General features: G+C 31.2%; 1 protein-coding gene across 1 annotated transcript in view; it reads right to left on the bottom strand.

Moving 5' to 3' along the window:
• Window positions 1-17270, bottom strand: part of LOC132745326 (uncharacterized) — a gene marked incomplete at its 3' end in the record, with an annotated part of 94589 nt that extends 77319 nt beyond the window's left edge. Inside the window, 21 exon segments of the mRNA XM_060734218.1 lie at window positions 94-189; window positions 643-819; window positions 1492-1635; window positions 2155-2233; window positions 2603-2838; window positions 3562-3852; window positions 5061-5139; window positions 5484-5587; window positions 6155-6322; window positions 6918-7037; window positions 7534-7765; window positions 9479-9676; window positions 9960-10081; window positions 10601-10712; window positions 11410-11558; window positions 12238-12459; window positions 13033-13158; window positions 13438-13625; window positions 14142-14311; window positions 14811-14936; window positions 17152-17270. Coding sequence (XP_060590201.1) covers window positions 94-189; window positions 643-819; window positions 1492-1635; window positions 2155-2233; window positions 2603-2838; window positions 3562-3852; window positions 5061-5139; window positions 5484-5587; window positions 6155-6322; window positions 6918-7037; window positions 7534-7765; window positions 9479-9676; window positions 9960-10081; window positions 10601-10712; window positions 11410-11558; window positions 12238-12459; window positions 13033-13158; window positions 13438-13625; window positions 14142-14311; window positions 14811-14908 — 3111 coding nt within the window.
• Window positions 17271-18578: the final 1308 nt, after the last annotated feature.

The following is an 18578-nucleotide window of genomic DNA, read 5'->3' as shown; positions in this document are numbered from 1 at the left end:
AATATTAACATTGTATGTAGTAATTTAAGACTATCAAATTCTTCTTGAACAATATATGAAAGTATTGTAACTTAATTATTAAACAAATATTACCTTGCATTCTTCACCATTTTCTTCAACCAGTTTGTTTGTATCAACCAGAAGTTGTTTAACTTCTTCATCTGCGGAGATATAATCTTGATAGGTACCCTGGAATTGTAACACATTAATTTACCTATTCATAATTAAAATATTTGTCTGGAAAAAGAGCAAGTTAAACTATAATTGAGCCTAATACTGACGTTTCCTGGAAACAGTACTACCTTCCCCCATCAAAGGCAAATGGATTACAAATGATTTTAGACTTATATGTAGTCATCAAAATTATTTACAAAATAACCAATGCAGCAAATTTCTTTCCAAATATGAGATGAAAATGTCATATTTTTTCTATATCTTTGAGGCATAAATGAAATATTGTTTATAATCAAGAATTTTGTCAAGAAGTAAGTATACTGGTAGAGCTATTAAAACAAACAAACAAATAGCCATCAAATTATCAATTTATGATATTTGATAAAATTAATATGTTTTCACAAACACTCAGTGTCTAACTGGTAAAACCGAAGATTATGTTACAAGTATGAAATAATTTTTTTTTACCTTTGGACCAAGCATTTTGACTAGACGTCCTCGAGCCAAGAATCCATCCAGCCACTGATGTACTAATTCCTGGACACTTATCACAGATGTTGTCTGATCTAGAGGTGGTCTGAATGCCACACGGTTGTCTATCAGCTCCAAACGTATAGTCAGAATAGGGACAACAGAATCATCATCCTGAGGGTAAACAAAATATGAGCCGTGTCACGACAAAACCAACATAGTGGGTTTGCGACCAGCATGGATCCAGACCAGCCTGCGCATCCGCGCAGTCTGATCAGGATCCATGCTGTTCGCTATAAGTTTCTCTACTTGTTATAGGGTTTGTAAGCGAACAGCATGGATGATCAGACTGCCCGGATGCGCAGGCTGGTCTGGATCCATGCTGGTCGCCAACCCATTATGTTGGTTTTGTCATGACGCGGCTCATATGAAAGTGTAATCACAGTTTTGAAGTTTAGTAGTTAATTTAAAATCTAATACAAATGGTATGTCAGAATTGGTTTCTCAATTATTATCCAGAGAGGAAAAAATGAATTGTTTAACACAATAAAACAGTAAAGAATCACAATAATTATGTGTTCACAGTTTTGAATTTTAACAGATAGAAATAATTTTATAATTTGTTGAACTAATTTTCTTTTCTCATGTCTTTCAGATTCATTTAAACTTTTCTTCACAAAAAAAATTATCATACCAAAATTTTGCTTATTTTAAAAAATGTTATGATAAAAATTTCAATTTGGTAAAACAACAATATAGAGTCTAGTTAGATTGGTGGCAAAGTCTGTTGATTTTCAAGAATGGCATTTTAATGATTAAAGATATTTTACAACAAAAGATTCATACCTCAGCCATATTTGCTTGTACGAGATTGTTAAGCATAGTTTTAAGACTGGTAAGTGTTGCCTGTTTCAGACCATCTAACACTATAGCATCTATATAGTCAATAAAATCCTGCCAGGCTGGGGAAGCCTGAGATATCTGTACAGCCTGAAATACACAAATACAAGGAATAATATGTATGAAAAATATTCAAAGAAAAAAAATATAGTTATTAGTCAGATACTTTATTTTAACACTAATAAAAATACGCTAAATTCAAACAAACATGAAACTCAAAGTTCACAAGTCATAAATTTGAAATTGAGCAACTAGAAATTTCTGTTGTGTAACCAAACTTGGCAAGTAGAGAATATTTCTATACCAAAATTCAAATGCATAGGCGAAAGTCTTTGGATGTTTACAAAATCTTGATCAAAATGACTCCAAATATTTGTAAAATATTTTCCATTTAAATACTTTTCCGAAAATTGTTTATTCAATAGTCTCCTTTTTTAATCTTATTGTACAGATAAGTTCAATCATAGAAAACAAGTTGCAAATTTGAAAACGCTTTGCCAATTGCATTCAAACAATTCTAATTTTAACCATATTACAAGGCTACTTATGCAGGTATATCTAAACACTGGAGAGAATTAAGTAAATTTCAAAAAAACGATTTTTCCTTACCTCAAATGAGTTAAGTACAAGACTGTGTATTTTGTGGCCTGATGGTATAACTACACTTTCATGATCCTCTGTTAACCTCCTGTTATAATTAAAGTCAGCATATATAGACATCGTTTCTTTACTTCAAACAATAACATATAAACAGCCATTATATATCATTTTAATCTAACAAAAGGAAAGACTACATATACAATATAAGTAACATAGCTTAAATTTTATTTTGAAATTATCACTTGCAGGAAAATTAGGTTGAAAAACTTGGAAGTCTGTCAGCCAAGTGAGTAAAGCCTGAGAAAACTTATGTTTGTGCAAAATGGCTAGTCTCTGTACTGTGACAAAAGCTTTTCAGTTTCATTAGCAGGATTGTAATGGGTAACAAACGAGAAGCCTGAATGAAATGACCTATATTTATAGGCATATGAAGATAGACTAAAGTCTGACAACTTACGCTTGCATGCCAAGAAGGTCTTCCATTGAGTATGACCTCTGTGCTTCTCGTCCAGAAAACACGTCCAGCGTTCCCTTAGACCACGAGATTGTGATCTCGGCAATATCGTGAGAGTTTGTCTGTACGATGTCGAGATTCTGATGAACATCAACACAGACAAGTGCCATAGCCTGTTCTATAAAATCTGCCGACTCCTTCATCTTCCATGTATACTCTTGTAAACCTTGCTCAAACAACTGTAATCAAAACATTACTGTATAAATGAATATTTTCGTGTGTTGATAAGTTAGGGAATATAAAATTTCAGACATTTTGCATGAGGAAATATTAGCGAATCATCCAGGGTAGAATTTAATGACATATTGGTTGACATTTACACTACAGGAAATTTTAGTGATGTTTGTCAATTTGCGAAATTCTCCAAAATTTATGCATTTATACAGTATATTATCAAATGCATCAAATTAACATGGAAGATTATGAATTACTTATTTAAAATCATAGTGTAAAAGAGATAGGTTCAATAACTCATTGGCATAGAGAAAAGGTGAAATCTGCCAAATATTCAAATTAATAAATTACTTTCTTGGATTTCCAATCAAAGATAAAATATGTCAGACAGTTAATGACTTTCCAGAGTCACATTTATGAAAGTAAAAAATTTAATATGTTCTACTTTTAAAAATATTAAAATAATGATAAATAGTTTAATAAAACTTTACTGTTTCATTTCAAGAATTTACAAGTCATATGAGCAAATAAATATTTCACATACACAACAATACATTTGACACTTTCTTACATTTTAAACATTGAGATTTTGCTCTTTACAATAGAGAAAATATATATTTTTCTGCAAAACCCACTTGAAATGTATTAAAACCCACTTGAAATGTATTTCTCTTTTCCTATAACTTTAAAAGATAATAAAATAACAAGCTGAAAATCTTTATACTTACAATGTCTATCTTTGCAAGTTTTCTTTCAAACAATGGTTTCTCAAACTGAGTCATGGTCCTCATGATGGTGTTATACTTGGATACTATAGTTTCCAGCCTGGTAGCTGTTACCCGGAGTTCAAATGGGTTACTATTTCTCAGCAGTTCCTTTGCTGACTCTGGCAGTTTTATATTGAATGGCTCCTGGCTTAAATAGTGGGTTTCCTTCAGTAACAGCAGTAGTTGTGGGTCGAGATTCACGTGTACGACCTGAGGCCGCACTTCAATATCTTCATCATACTCTTCTGCAATCTATATAACATAACAAGTTAAATATATAATCTATTTATAGTAACAATGACTCAGATAAGATCTTATGGCAACTTTTAAGTTTTTCTAAAAGAGGAAGGCCTCAGAAAACTATAAATCAATATAGGAAATATGTTGATTCTAAGCACCTATGACTTTCCATCAGCAGTTAGCTAGATATCTTCTTCATATGAGCAAAATTCAATTTAGAGCATGGAATTTTTAGAACCATACCTTTGGACTTGTTTTATAAATCAAATAAGAAATCTTTAAATCACTATAAATATGTGAGTGATGCTTGCATTAACTTCAGGTTGATGCAAGAATTATAAAACTTGGCCAGTTAGGATATCATTGTTGCACTGAAAGTTGAAAAGAATAGATACAGTAATTTTGTCTGCCCAGTTTGAGTTCTTCAAACTTGAAGCAAATGAAAACTAGAAATGTGTCCAAAGGACACGGATGCCCTCACTGACAACATATATATGGTATATAGTGAAAAAATCAACAAAGGGCCATTATTCTATTAAATTTGGTCGCAGCAAAAATTCCTTCCTTTGCTACCATCTACACATTAAGGTTGTTCATCCCTGAAAGTTTAAGCAAAATCTGCCATCCAGTTTAAGAGGAGTTGTGTTCACAAAATTTCTATAAAGTATATAGTGAAAAAGTCAACAAAGGGCCATAATTCTGTTAAATTTGGTTGCAGCAAAAATTCCTTTACTACCATCTACACATTAAGGTTGTTCATCCTTGGAAGTTTAAGCAAAATCTGCCATCCGGTTTAAGAGGAGTTGCGTTCACAAAATTTTTACATGGTATATAGTGAAAAAATCAATAAAGGGCCATAATTCTGTTAAATTTGGTCGCAGCAAAAATTCCTTCCTTTACTACCATCTACACATTAAGGTTGTTAATCCCTAGAAGTTTAAGCAAAATCTGCCATCCGGTTTAAGAGGAGTTGCGTTCACAAGATTTCGGGACGTACGGACAGACGGACAGATGGACGGACAGACGTACGGACGGACGGACAAGTGCAACGCTATATGCTCCCACTCCGTGGGGGCATAAAGACAGTTCAAAATTTTTATTCAGCAAACTAAAGGTTATGTGTTTTTCAGATTGTGACAAGCTGTGGCAGTTCTTACTGAAGAAAAATCATTTTTGTTGGTATAAATCTGCATCCAAAAAACACCAAAAAACCCACTTACCAGGAGTGGTTGTTTCAATCTCATGGTCAATTCTGATGTGATATTCCTCTTCCATTCATCTGTTACAAGTGACTCATAACTGTAAAAAATATACAGGTACATAGTTATAATCATTCCAAACATTTAGTTGGTTAACCTTACTCTTGAACTGTAGGTGAATAATCTTTGCCATCAGTATACAGCCAGACCAGCCAGCACATCTTGCAGTCTGACCTGACTCTATACTAATGGCTGATCAACCAATCTTGACATCCCCAAAATTGATAATGGACAATTGCCAAAATTGAGTTGAAAAAGTCAATTTAAGAAATTCAGCAAGTTATGTGTTATGATTTGGCAGATTCATGTAGCAATATAAAATCATCTACAGGTATTTATATAACAGAATAGTTTTTGTACATGATATCTGACATAAAAACTTACTCTTCTAGATCTCTGAGCACCTCCATATAGTTTTCCTTCATCTGCCAACCTGCATCTCCATCCATTGAATGAGGACTCACCCTTTTCATCTTGTCCATTGGCCTCTATATTTGTCAAATAAAAGAATCAGAGATGGATGATGAAAGATGTATGTGATCATATCTAAATAAATATTATTTATTATTACAAATTACCATATTTACTCACCTACAAGACTGACACCTTATAAGGCAGGGTCTAAATTTTACATGAAAAAACTATTTTCTACAGACATTTATGATCCACCTGAGATGAGGTAACCATTACACTTTAAATGAGATGAAAAATTTCTTTTACTTGAGAACAAGTAAATATTCACACTTTTTAGGCATAAAGAACTGAAAAGGTTGTTTGAAAATCATTGTCAAATGCCTCATTTAAAGTCCTTTAGAATCAAATAATTCTGTAATTCTGGAAATACAGAGCTTTTCTTTAATTAGGTTTGGCATCATGGTAAAATTATTAAAGTCGCATTAGGACTTTCCAAATGTATTTTTATAGAAAATCCAATCATTAAAGGTAGGTAAAATCAAAGAATTTGGCAATGTTTCCTCACATGAAAAAAACTGAAGCTTTTTTTTAGAGAAATTTAAACCCACAGGTAATAGAAGATGAGGATAAAATGCCCATACCTTAATCCTTTCTTTGAGAGCACAAATCCACATGAGTTTTGAGACAACTGGTGGCATATTGGAATGTTGAGGTGGGTCAAGATGTCCCTCTGCGTACATTTTACGTACATCACTGAGCTCCTGGTTGAAGGCTAGAACTAACGCTCGGTCTTTGTCTTGTAAGTGTGCCTGTAGAAATATCAAAACTTAAATGAAGCTAATAATGATGATAATCATCTATATATATGTATAGAGAGAGGAAACGCAATGGCCACTGTAGTGTATTGGTTGGAATATTGGACTGGCAATCAAGACCCGTGATTTGAATCCTGGCTACAGCATGCCAACTTTTGTGTGTGATTTTTCTGTGTATAATTTTCTTTATTTCATTTATATATAACCCTCTAAAAAATATCATAGATAACACATTACCCACCATGAAACTACTAATTGAAGAATTTTATTCAAGAAAGCTGTATAAAAAGAATTAATTAAAAGATGATTGATGGACATGGTCAACTTTTTCATATGAACTTTTAGGCTCTACTATAGATTTGTTAGTTAAACATAGCAAAATGTTGAATTTGCAGTTTGATTATTACAGCTTTTTCCCTCCTGACTTAGTGTTTATTAAGTCTGAGTGGAAGGGAGTTTCAATGTCGAAATAAAATTGAACACCAAAGTGTATTGAGTAATGCTGGCTATCCTTGTTTTCTACTGGTGGCAAAGACAAGTCTCAAAAATATTTCCAGCATGATATTTTAGTAATGTTTAAAATCTGTACCTGTACAAGTTCTCTGCCACTCACTCCTTCAAAGACTTCTAACAGTCTGAGTTGTGCTTCCACTGTTGGACATTGATTGTATGCCAATCGCAATATCTCTGCCAATCTCTTCTCCAGGGACTGAAAATATAAAAGCCTTTTGTTTAAGCACATTGCAAAGGTATGGGACTTGTTATAAAAACTTATAAATTTCATTTTCAACAATTTTAAGTTTTTATTTATACCTAGAATTATACTTAGAAAATAGATAAAAAAGTGAAATTGTTATGGTAAAATGCATGTTTTATACTAAAACAACAAAATAGTAAATTATAAAATTTAAACCATAAAAAAGATTTTTTCTCCAACCTTTCTTAAACCTTTATTTTAAACCTGTTCTGGTTTGTTTTTTTGTAAGGAGTCTAAACAGATGTAAACTTTATTCAATCTACTTCTAGTTCACTTCCTGGATTAATCAGTATTAAAATTAAATGAGAAAAGAATGATATTTATGACCTAAGTAGGCATTGAACCCAAATCTCTGGATTGAACAGCAGACACCTAAACCCCTATACCTAAACTACCCTATTATCATTCCAATATTTTACAAAATTATTGTATATATCATTCTAATCACCTTGACAACTGTTCTAAACTTAAAGAAAGCTCTTTCAAAATTCTGTGAACCATCTATACTGAGAACATTCTCAACAACAGAGAAGAACTCGGCCATGGCCTGGGTGTATTTCTCGTGGATCTCCTTCACGAGGGCATCGAGGCTCATGTTTCCAGCTCCACCTATCTCAGCGGCACCTGCTAGCAGACGGAAATGTCTTGTTGTCTCCACTAGCTCTAGAACATCATTGCACCTGAAATGAAATTTTATCTACAAGTTACTTCTTTGAATCTTTTTCTTTTGTACCATAGCAATTCTAAGAATACAGTCAAACTTAGAGACTTACTTCAATTAAACACCAGATCCTGAAATGTCTGAAGATCAAATATTGTGTTGACTGTGAAAAGAGATAAGGTACATCTCCTGGAGAGCTACTTTTCAATGACTAGTGTTCTCATTTTCTAAGAATGTTTTTTATGAAGATTGGCTTTTATTATTACATCAAATACTATGATAACAAGTTTATACAAATTTATTTATTTTTCATACAAAGTAAATTATAAAATTGAAAATGTAAATTTTATTTGACTTTCACCTGTGCATTCATAACAGGGATCATTCTAGGGGGCGATTTCCGCGATTTCTCGCAAAAATATCACCAAAATCTCAGAGAAATTTGTGAAATGAGAGAAAATCTCACACGGCAATTTGAGCCGGAAAATGTCTAATCACAATCTAAGGAATGCTAAAATAACACAAAAATATGATGAAAAATTCACGATTCCCATCAAGAATTTAATTTCAAATTGTTAATTAATGAAATCGGTGTAAAAAACTCCAAAAAGTAGTCCAACACTTTGAATTATTTAGCCTAAAATAATTGCTGATCGGAGACCGCAAATTAACCGTACAGAAATACGGTATGATGGCTAACCTTTATCTATCTGTAAGTCGAGAATTTACACAAAACACTTTTAATTGATTTTAATAAAAAAATTTAGACACAGACTAACATAAAAATGGACATGTCAAAAATAAATCTACCGGTAAAATTTGTCTTCTAAATGTCACATCAACCACGGTAAATTTTGCCGTAAAGAACAAATTAAAAAATTTTGTTTTACGATTCCTGATGAAATAGCCGATAATAAATGTTCTTTTATTGAACAAAAATATTTAATTTTATATAATTGCAATCAGCAACAGCTAGAATTGTGAATGTTTTAGCGGAAAACAGACAAATATTCATTTGTCACATATTTTCGCGATGTCGTGATTAAAAAAAATTCTAAAAGGAAGCCGAGTGTTATTTAAAGGTGTTTTATAACACTAAAAATGATGTTTATGAATAAAAATTACTTTAGTTATTGTCTATATTTGTGGATATGGAGATATTTGTCATTATGTGTTCAGGTATATATTTTAATGGAGGGAGGTGTGTGAAGAGAATCATAAAGAAAACAAAATGAAAGGTTATAAAAATATTCTTCAAATCTCAACAATCACTTCTGTACAGTACAGTGTTGTCCATTAGGAACATTGACTGCAAATAATAGTTGTAGTAGATATCCATGTATAATTCTTCTATATTTCAGAATAAAGGTGTTATATTTATTTTTCACAATTAGAATTTTATTATGTTTAAAAAATCACAAAAGAAAAGGCATAGGATGTGTTAAAAAAGTGAAAACAAAAATCACTGTAATAAACAGAGTTACATCTTCTTATATCCTCATTAGATAAACAATGTTTATATGTACAGTGATTTTTAAAAAGTTAGAAATTTCCATATTTTTAACCTCGCCCATCATGAAAATTAAATCTCTCAAGAAAATCTAATTTCTCTCATCAAAATTTCTCAAATGAGAGAAAATCTCTCACTAAAAATCCTGACCAGGATGATCCCTGCATAATATACCCTTGGATGGACATGATGTCACTTTAAAAACAAACAAAATGTGCTAACCTTTCCATGAAAGCATTCAGGAGATCAAAGCATGGTGCATTTCTAGGTGGCCAGGGGCTATCTGTCCAAAGTTCATCTTCATCCAGGGAACCATCACTAGAGCTGCTATCTCCGCCACGTAAACCGTAACGGGGAGTAAATGCATGTGGCCCATACATTTTTGTCAGGAAAACAGTACCCTCTCTTGGTCTGGAGGCCCTGTAACAGAAAGCGAAAATTTAAATTGGATTAGAGATAAAGTAACATGTTAGGTATGTCTAAAAAAAAGTTCCATGGCCTAAACTTACACTTAATTACAGTTATGTTGGAATACCTATGGTTGAAATAAATATTATGTATCCCTTAAAATTCTTGTGTTACTTGACTGCCCTTCCTTCAAATTTCAAACAAATTTAAAATTTCAGGTAATAATTATATACAAAATTATGAAACATTATTTGAAGATGAAATGGATCTGCAGTTATACTATAGATAAACTTACAATCGTTCAGCATTTTCTGCAATATTTTTGGCATTCTGATCATCAGCCTTGTCCTTAAAATCTAGGTAGGTTCCTCTAAATCCAGCACAAACTCTGAGAGCTTCTTTCAACTTTGTGTATGACTATAAAAATTATGTAAGATATATAAGTTAAATGTATTATTATGACAATATTATTGTTAACTTCAAACATTGAAAAGCTGAAGCTATTTCAAACAAGAAATTTCTGTAATTATGAAGTGTATTACCTTTCAGCAAATTGAAATTTATATTCAAATTAATAAAAAATATTGAAAAAAATGTTTTTATTCTGTGTCCTTTGTCTCAACTTTTATATCAAAGGCATTAGTCTCTAATACTGAATAGAGAAAGCTATATTATTATCGTCCTTAGATTCTATATAAGTACTACCATATTTCATCTTATCTACCCTACCTTACCATTTTTCCCATATGCATCACATCACTAAAATAAGTTGTGGAGAAATCAAGAAAACTTAAATGCCACAGATCAGAAAGCATACACCAAGTACAGAATTCAAGCTCCAAAGGCTTGGAATTTTAGACCTAATGCTCTTTTACTTGTGAAAACCAGACAGGATAAAAAAATTTTACACACCATACTATTTATAACCTATCTTACCTCAAGTGGTTCTCTCAAGATATCTTCACCAACAAGAGCTATAGCTCTGTGTACAACTTCATTTGACAACAACCTCAACACATTGTGAAACTTGTCCATCTGGTGATAGTATCTACATACAAAATACATTAACAATAATCATCATGTTATTTCATTTAAAGATAAATTATTTCCTTATTACAATAAAAGTCTAGAACATCATACACTCATAAAATAATAGAAGATTGTTCTTTAAACAATTGCATATAAACTGAATGAGGTACATTTATAAGAAATTTGCAAACCTTTACTTTTTGTAACTCCTAAAACAATGCTTTTGTTCTATCACAACCAAAAAAAATAAATGTCAATTAGAAACAATCCATTAAAGTATTGGTATAGTGAAGTTATGTTAATCTTTATTCAACTAATAGTGTTCTGCATTTTTTTTTCTCTCAATATTGAAATGTAAATTGTTGAGGCAATTTCAGCATCATTATATTAGTCTTTCAACAAATTATAGAAGGTGTGATCAAATTGCACTAAAGGAAAGCCTTGTCAAACCCTTATTTGTTGGCATAAGACTGGCATCAATCCTTAACCAGCTGGAACCCAAAAGTGAATAGCCTTTGCCACCAGTATAAAGCCAGGCCAGCCTACACTTACATAAAGTCTAACCAGGCTCTATACTGTTGGCTGACCAACTTCATTTTTTCATCTTGATATCCTCAAAACTTGAAAATGGACAAGTCCATTTAAGAAATTCAGAAGGTTATAGAATAATGTAGCAAATGTTTAAACTGTGAAGAAAAAACTTGACTGATACTTACGTAGAATGTGACCACACAAGGAAGAGGACCTGCATGAGTGGTTTAAACAGTCGTAACATTTCCAGTGGCTCTACAGCTTGATGAAGCTCATTCAACAGCCATCTCATTGTACTGAGAAAACTCAAGATTCTGTTGGTCTCTCTTACAGCCTGGGTATATAAAACTATCTTCGTGAACAATATTCTTAGTGTTACTCTTTATTAATACATTACTCACATCTGCAATCAAGATCACAATAAGCTTGTTTTGATAAGCACAATTTTGTAATCATTATAATATAAGCCTTGCAGCTTTACATTATCAACTCATTGTCTTTGAGACCTTTTATTTCATTCAAAGACAATGATTACAGCTTATTTCTATCTGCATATTTATGTTCTGTATATACACTGTATAGCATTTATAATTCACTGAATAAACTTTCACTGAAGAAAATACTATGAAAAAAAATAGAGAATTATTTATTTAAAAAGAATTTAAACTTTATGTCAAAATACATAAGCATGAGTTAACATGAAATACAAACCATTTGAAAATAATATGTCTTAAATCTTACTCTACTGAACATGTACAACAGACCTACAACAATTTGAATTTGGAAAATTCATAATTGTCTATGAGGTTTCAGTATGAAAATCAAAAAATTAAGTGATCAGTAATAAATAGCCTGATACTTTACAGGTACATGTAGCATATAAGTCTGTTATTACCATCTTTACCTCTCAAGGAATAAATGACTCATCAGAGACATTATTCATTTCATTTTACTAACTTATATAGTGTACCTAATCTTTTTCTGAAAAAAAATGTGTATGACAAAAAACCTACCTTATTTACATCTTTTCTGACATGGTTGAATGAATGTGCATATTGACTCTGTGCCTGCTCTAGATTATGGAGAATATCTTTGGCAACAGCTGATTCTAGCTGTCTCAAGATGGAATGTAGGCGACCCAGTTGCCTCTCCCACATCTTGATCTCATCTAGGGGACCTGGCTCCGAGCCGTAATGTTGGAACAGGTCTTGTATGGGATCGTGACGTAACACACCCTGAATGTAGAGAAAAGTTCTGTAAGTTAATACAGCAGTATTCAGTTTACTGAAAATAATGTTTATGAAAATGATTTTCTGGCTTGTATTTAATGTGTGTATAGAAATTTATACACACCACAGTACTTAAAGAATAGCAGATGAATATGACTTATTTTTAAATGCAAACTGAACTCAATTTTCATCTTCCAGTAACAGCTATAATATTAAAAGAAACATTTTCATCAGATTTACTAAACTATATCAAAGTGACAGACTGTACATTTTATATAAATATTTCAAACATTTACTTCAACAAGGTTTGTCTGGTAGGAAAATTGGCCATTACCTCTGATAAAAAGTTTATTACCTCTATAGAAGCAAACAAAAAGTTTAACCATGCTTGTCAAAAATAAATTAAATAAAAATATTGGTTAAAACCATCACCAATATCTGTTGTAAATGGCTTCATCTATATCTTTTTTAAGATTGAAATGACTATTAAAAGATTAACTGGCACACAGTTGATACAAAAGAATTATTCCAAAGCATAACATCACCTTATTCAGGTAATGTACTAATTTAATTTAATACCTTGATCTGTTTGATCCATCCAAGAACTGTAGTTTCCAACACATGAAGTACAGCTCCTCTACGATTAGGGGCTGCAGCTGCTTCAGCAAGAACCTCTATTGATGGTAAACTCAAAATTATCCTTCCCTGAAAATATATATACATCAAATCTTATTCCAGAGTTTTATATACTAGTAGTCCTTAAAGGGTTTATTTCATTCTTTTTCTCTCCAAGTTGTGTAATAAATAAAGGTCTAGATGTACTAAATTGTCTCTCTTTTATTGTTCAAAGATACATGACATCTGATTAATCAATAAATCATCTCATTGGTTGAATGAAACTTTTATGAGTACTGTCTACTGTACAAAAGTTTTTTAATCTGAATATTTAGACTTTGAAAAGAATATGTCAGAATTCATAGTAACCTCCACATGTCCCTGTGTGATTTCTACAGCTGACATCAGCCTGTGTAAGACATCCATGACTTTATCACCTCCTGTTGAAGTCATAACTGATTGATTGGTACACATCAAAGGGAGGTAAACTTCTCTGACAATCAGCTCCAGGTGTTCCAGTGGAATATTTGTACAATCAATGTAGAACACTTCATCACCTATCAAAATACAAATGCATATCATTACAACTGTAAGCCATAAAGAACAAAGCAATAAATGTGATATAAATGTATTTTCCTTATACAATGTTTCTATGATATATGTCATAATCTGAAGGATTCAAAATGAAATAAGGAAATAAGACCTGTTCCATACATTTGAATTATTTCACAACTGATGTATTGTTTTTTTTTTATTTTCATATTGCTAGTAATAAATTAACAGATAACTTTGAACTTAAAATTTATAAGTTACAATATAATACATGATTTTGCAATATTTGAGTACTAGCTGTAAAAATGAGTCCTATGTTACAAGGATAGAAACATAAAATCTAACCAGACATGCCTATTCCCTTGCCAGCTCAATTTCCACATTTCTATATTTAAAGTCTTTAAAAAAATAAAAATAAGACACTTCCAAATACAAATTAGGACAAGTTCACTGCACAAAATTTGGGAACAAACTCAGTCCTGGAATAACTAACTGATAAACCCCTCAACTAAACTACTCACTTATATTGTCCTTTGTTATCTTTGTGCCCGTGTTGCTCTTCAGGAAGAAAATTGACTTGTATTTGAGATCATGGGGTGGCTGTAGGGCAGCAATAATCTGTCGGGGTGGTTTGATAAACACAAACATTTTCCTCACATCCTCATTGTTTATAAATTCATAGAAGGCCAATCTGAAAATAGCCAAAATATCTTTTACAAGAGTTTCATAGGTATCGGCCATATGTGAAAATAAATTGATAAAGTAATATGGTATTTCTATCTCATAAATAATATTTTAAAGAGTCTGAAAATGTGATTCTGTTTAACAAAATTACTACAATAGGGTAACTAATTAAACACCCTCAGAAATGCTGTTCAATTTGGCATATATTAAAATATTTGATATTTCTATAGCATATCTTATAAAATGAATTTCTGGTATAACTTAATTAGATTATATATGGTTGCAAGAAATTACATATATGTTTAGTAATCAACCACTACAAATAGTTTCTTAAAAGCCTTTTGTTGTAATATAAACCAACTAACAATTAAAGTAACATTTTTTATTATATTGATTTAATCACTAAGTTTAAATTTTTAGCTACATTAGAGAACTTGCCCTCTTTTCATTACAGAAAAAAGGAAATCTTGAAAAATATAATCTTCATTATCAAACTATTAACTTACCTATTTTCGTCATTCAAGAACATGTTTTTTAGTTCCTCATTCCTTGGCCTCAATGAGGAACTAATTCTTGTCTCTAACCATTTCAACCTATCATCCATGGTTGCTTCTTTTTATTTTGTTAACAATCTGAAAGTAAAAATTAATTTTCGTTTATAAGCAGAATTTTCAACTATCCGAATATATTATTGTCCGTCACAATATTTCTGTTTTATACAAATAGTTTAAAGACACACATCTACATACATGTAAGTTGGTTAGAATTAAACAATAAAAACAACCCATATGCTTTCCTGAAATAATGTTACCCTCATTATAAACTGTCATAGCAGCTACATTGTATATATAGTTATCTTATTTTGAACGACTTTAAACACCTCAGAAACTTTACTTTTGTTAAGTCATTTACAGGAATATAACTTGTCTAACAAATAAACTTTTTTCTGCTATCAAAATAGGGGTTCCTGGCCACTACATGATTTTAAGTCAATGGGTTGTAATGACAGGACAATTAATGTTATAGCAATTTATACATTTTAGTACCCTAAACAACAAAAAACTCATTCTTAATGCATGTTTATCGCATCTTTTGTCATGCTTGTTTGTGATACTTTCACACTATCAGTGTCTATTCTAGGAGGGGGGAATGGGGAGATTCACTCATATTTTTGAAAATTCCCCCCTATTTTTTCAGAGGCAGATGGGGGGGGGGGGGGGAATTTTTACAAAGCGAAAGAAGGGAAAAAGATCAACAAACTTAATAAATTCTCACTTTTTTGAGAAAAATCCCCCCGTTTTTCGAATCCTAGAATAAACACTGCACTATTGATGCCACCTCCGCAGCAATCTTTCAGTCAATGAATTTAAGATTTTGAATTTACTGGCCCAAATTCCAGTTTTACTTTATTCTAGTCTATATATTTAACTAAATTTTCTTAAAATTTACACCGGCCTGAACTAATTTACACTGGCCATAGTCCACTGCTAAATTCGATGTCTGATCTTTATATATAGCTTGACTTTTTCATTAAAACAGAAAACCTGACAATTTTTTTTTTATTTCTACAAAGAAAATCAATGGTTCTTTTTATTGTTGTCAATAGTTCCTTTTACTGTTGTCAAGGATGCGCTGTGTAAAATCGGCACATTGTGGTATTCACTATTCAGAATCATTACATATTTGACAATTGACCCATGCTTTTAGCCATTTAAACTTCCAAATAACATTCTATTTTAAATTTTGAAACCTCTTTTTTAGCACTTCAATGGCATATTTTATCTATTATTTGTCCTGATGAAGATCATGTTTGATCGAAACAGGTAGACTATAATAAAGTATTTTAACCTATTAGGTGGTGATGTGTGCTTAATCTCTTTGTCCTCCACTACCTCTAGTTTATTTGAAATGTAATTGACATTATTCTAACTTAAAACTGTTATGTAAGGATGTTTGGGTCTTATGTGTTCATGACAGAAATACCATAAGAAATAATCTGGAATGCATCAATGACACTGCAGGCAAGTTGGAATTGTCACACTTAATGTATAATGACCAACATTGTATGATATCAAGATGTGTATTATTTTACATTTTACATTACATTTTTTGAAAGGTAACAAATTGAGTAGAAAGCATCCAGTTTCTAGAGTGAGATACAAACTACATGTAATAGCATTTAATCTTTGTTCTTACAAAAAAATGGCATTTCAATCACATAAATTAATGTTTCAATCTTTGGTACATTTACAAAGATGACGTTTAAAATACTTATGCACATGTTGATTTAAGCATGACATCATTTTGTGGAATTTTTTTCTTCTCCATTTTTTTATTCATTAATTTACAATTTACAGGGGAAGGGGGGATGTTTTGTTTAAAAACATCCATTTTGAACAAACATCAGTCATCTGACAAGACTTTAAATGTGACTCAAACTGAAATGGTGTTGACTATAGGATATCGACGATTTTTGGTCATCCAAAGTTCAAGCATTCTTTATTTGGCAGTACATAAAATTTACTTTGATATTTAATGATCAAAATTGTTTTATCTGAGACTGATGAGACCTTGGCCAAGGCTTGGGAAATAATCTGGCATCCCACATCTGACACATTTTGGACATCCGATGTCATGCTTAAAGCTGTTGTCTCTACATAAATTTAACGTTAATAAAGTTTGTACTATAAATCTTAATTTGACACAGACTCTGTAGGGCTTTTTCTAGTCATACAAATAATGCTTACCGCACAGGTGCGCGTTATAACACTCGTTTAAACTTAAAATTTACCTCAGTATCACGCTTTGAAAAAAATTCATTTCTCATTATTATTTCAGTTAACTTACCTAATCTAAAATAGCAAACAATTTAATGCATAGCTTTTTATTCACAACATTTCGTTTTCATAACAGTAAACTTGCAAAACTTCTGCAAGACGCCATGTTGTTTGTTTGCTGCTTGGCGATAATGACGACTTGATTTATATGTGAAATATTGATCTATTAGAATTAATCGAGTTAAAAGTGCTGTTCCGCGTCTGGTAATAATGATATTACAAATGTAGGTTTTACATTGTATATCAAATTTAACATGGTTTAATGGATATTTGCGTTTAAATTATATAGTTTGCTAGTATTATTGTGCCGTTTTCATGAAATTCAATTAATTATGTGTGATATAATTCAAATGTTTGTTTCCTCTAATTTTAAAATTTTCGCTTGACACTTAAAAAATAAAAGTTGGGGATAATGGATATATACATGTTTAAAAGAATTTGAAAGATCCTGCTTTTTACATTTTAAATAAAGTTGTTTCAAACTATTATAATTTATTTCATTGTTGTTATAATTTATGGCTTTGGGAAACCTCCATGAAGAAAAAGGAACGTTAAATCTGAAAAATGACCACAAATTAAATGAATAAAAATGGTTGTTAAAAACAAAATCGTTCACCTACTTTTGTTTATTCCTAAATTATATTCATTTGTAGGCAGATAGTTAAAACAGGGCATTTGTAAAATCAGCCATTTTAGTGGAAAGGATGGCACTTTTCTATAATTAAAAAGTATACATGCATATGAAATAGATTTTTTTTAAAAATATTATATAATTAAAAAATGTAAATCAAAATAAGAAATAATGAAAATGAAAAAGAAATTAAATAAAAGTATAATAAAATTACGGAAGTACTGATAGGCTGGCTAAAGTATGTCTCTTACTTTATAATTCACACTAACATCAGGTAACGTTAGAAGCTAGTAATATGACTTTAACCAAAAACCCTAGATAAAATTTATTATACTTTTTTTGGAATATATAAAATTTTTGCACTGTTTCCCGGGAAAAAAGGGAGTTTTGAGGACTTTTTTTGCCCAAAGGGCCCATGGAAAACTCTTTTTAAATGAAATATATAAAAATTTTTTATGTTTTTTGGGTTTTTTAAAATTTAAGAAAACCTGTTTTAAGGTTTAAGTGCCCCATTTTTTGGTAAAATAGGGCAAAAAAGAAAAATTTTTATTTTTCACCGGGTTAAGTTTATTTTGTTACGCCTACTCTCTCTCTACCTTCATTATTTCAACATGAGCATGATAACTCTAGTATTATGACAGTAATCCACTATGAAAATAAGCAAAATTTAACACATTTTAACAAAATGGAGCTATCTCCAAGAGACACACTGTAATGGGCATAATTGATTAAGTAAAGTTTAAATTATGAACGAAACTTTCCTTTATAAACAACGTTTGGATTTAATTTTAAATTGTTTTGTGTGT

Source organism: Ruditapes philippinarum, unplaced genomic scaffold (genome assembly GCF_026571515.1).
Source record: "Ruditapes philippinarum isolate M1 unplaced genomic scaffold, ASM2657151v2 ctg1773_1_1_1_1, whole genome shotgun sequence".
Taxonomy (NCBI): domain Eukaryota; kingdom Metazoa; phylum Mollusca; class Bivalvia; order Venerida; family Veneridae; genus Ruditapes; species Ruditapes philippinarum.
The sequence above is the reverse complement of the archived record's forward strand: the minus strand, read 5'-3'. Positions and strand labels throughout refer to the sequence as shown.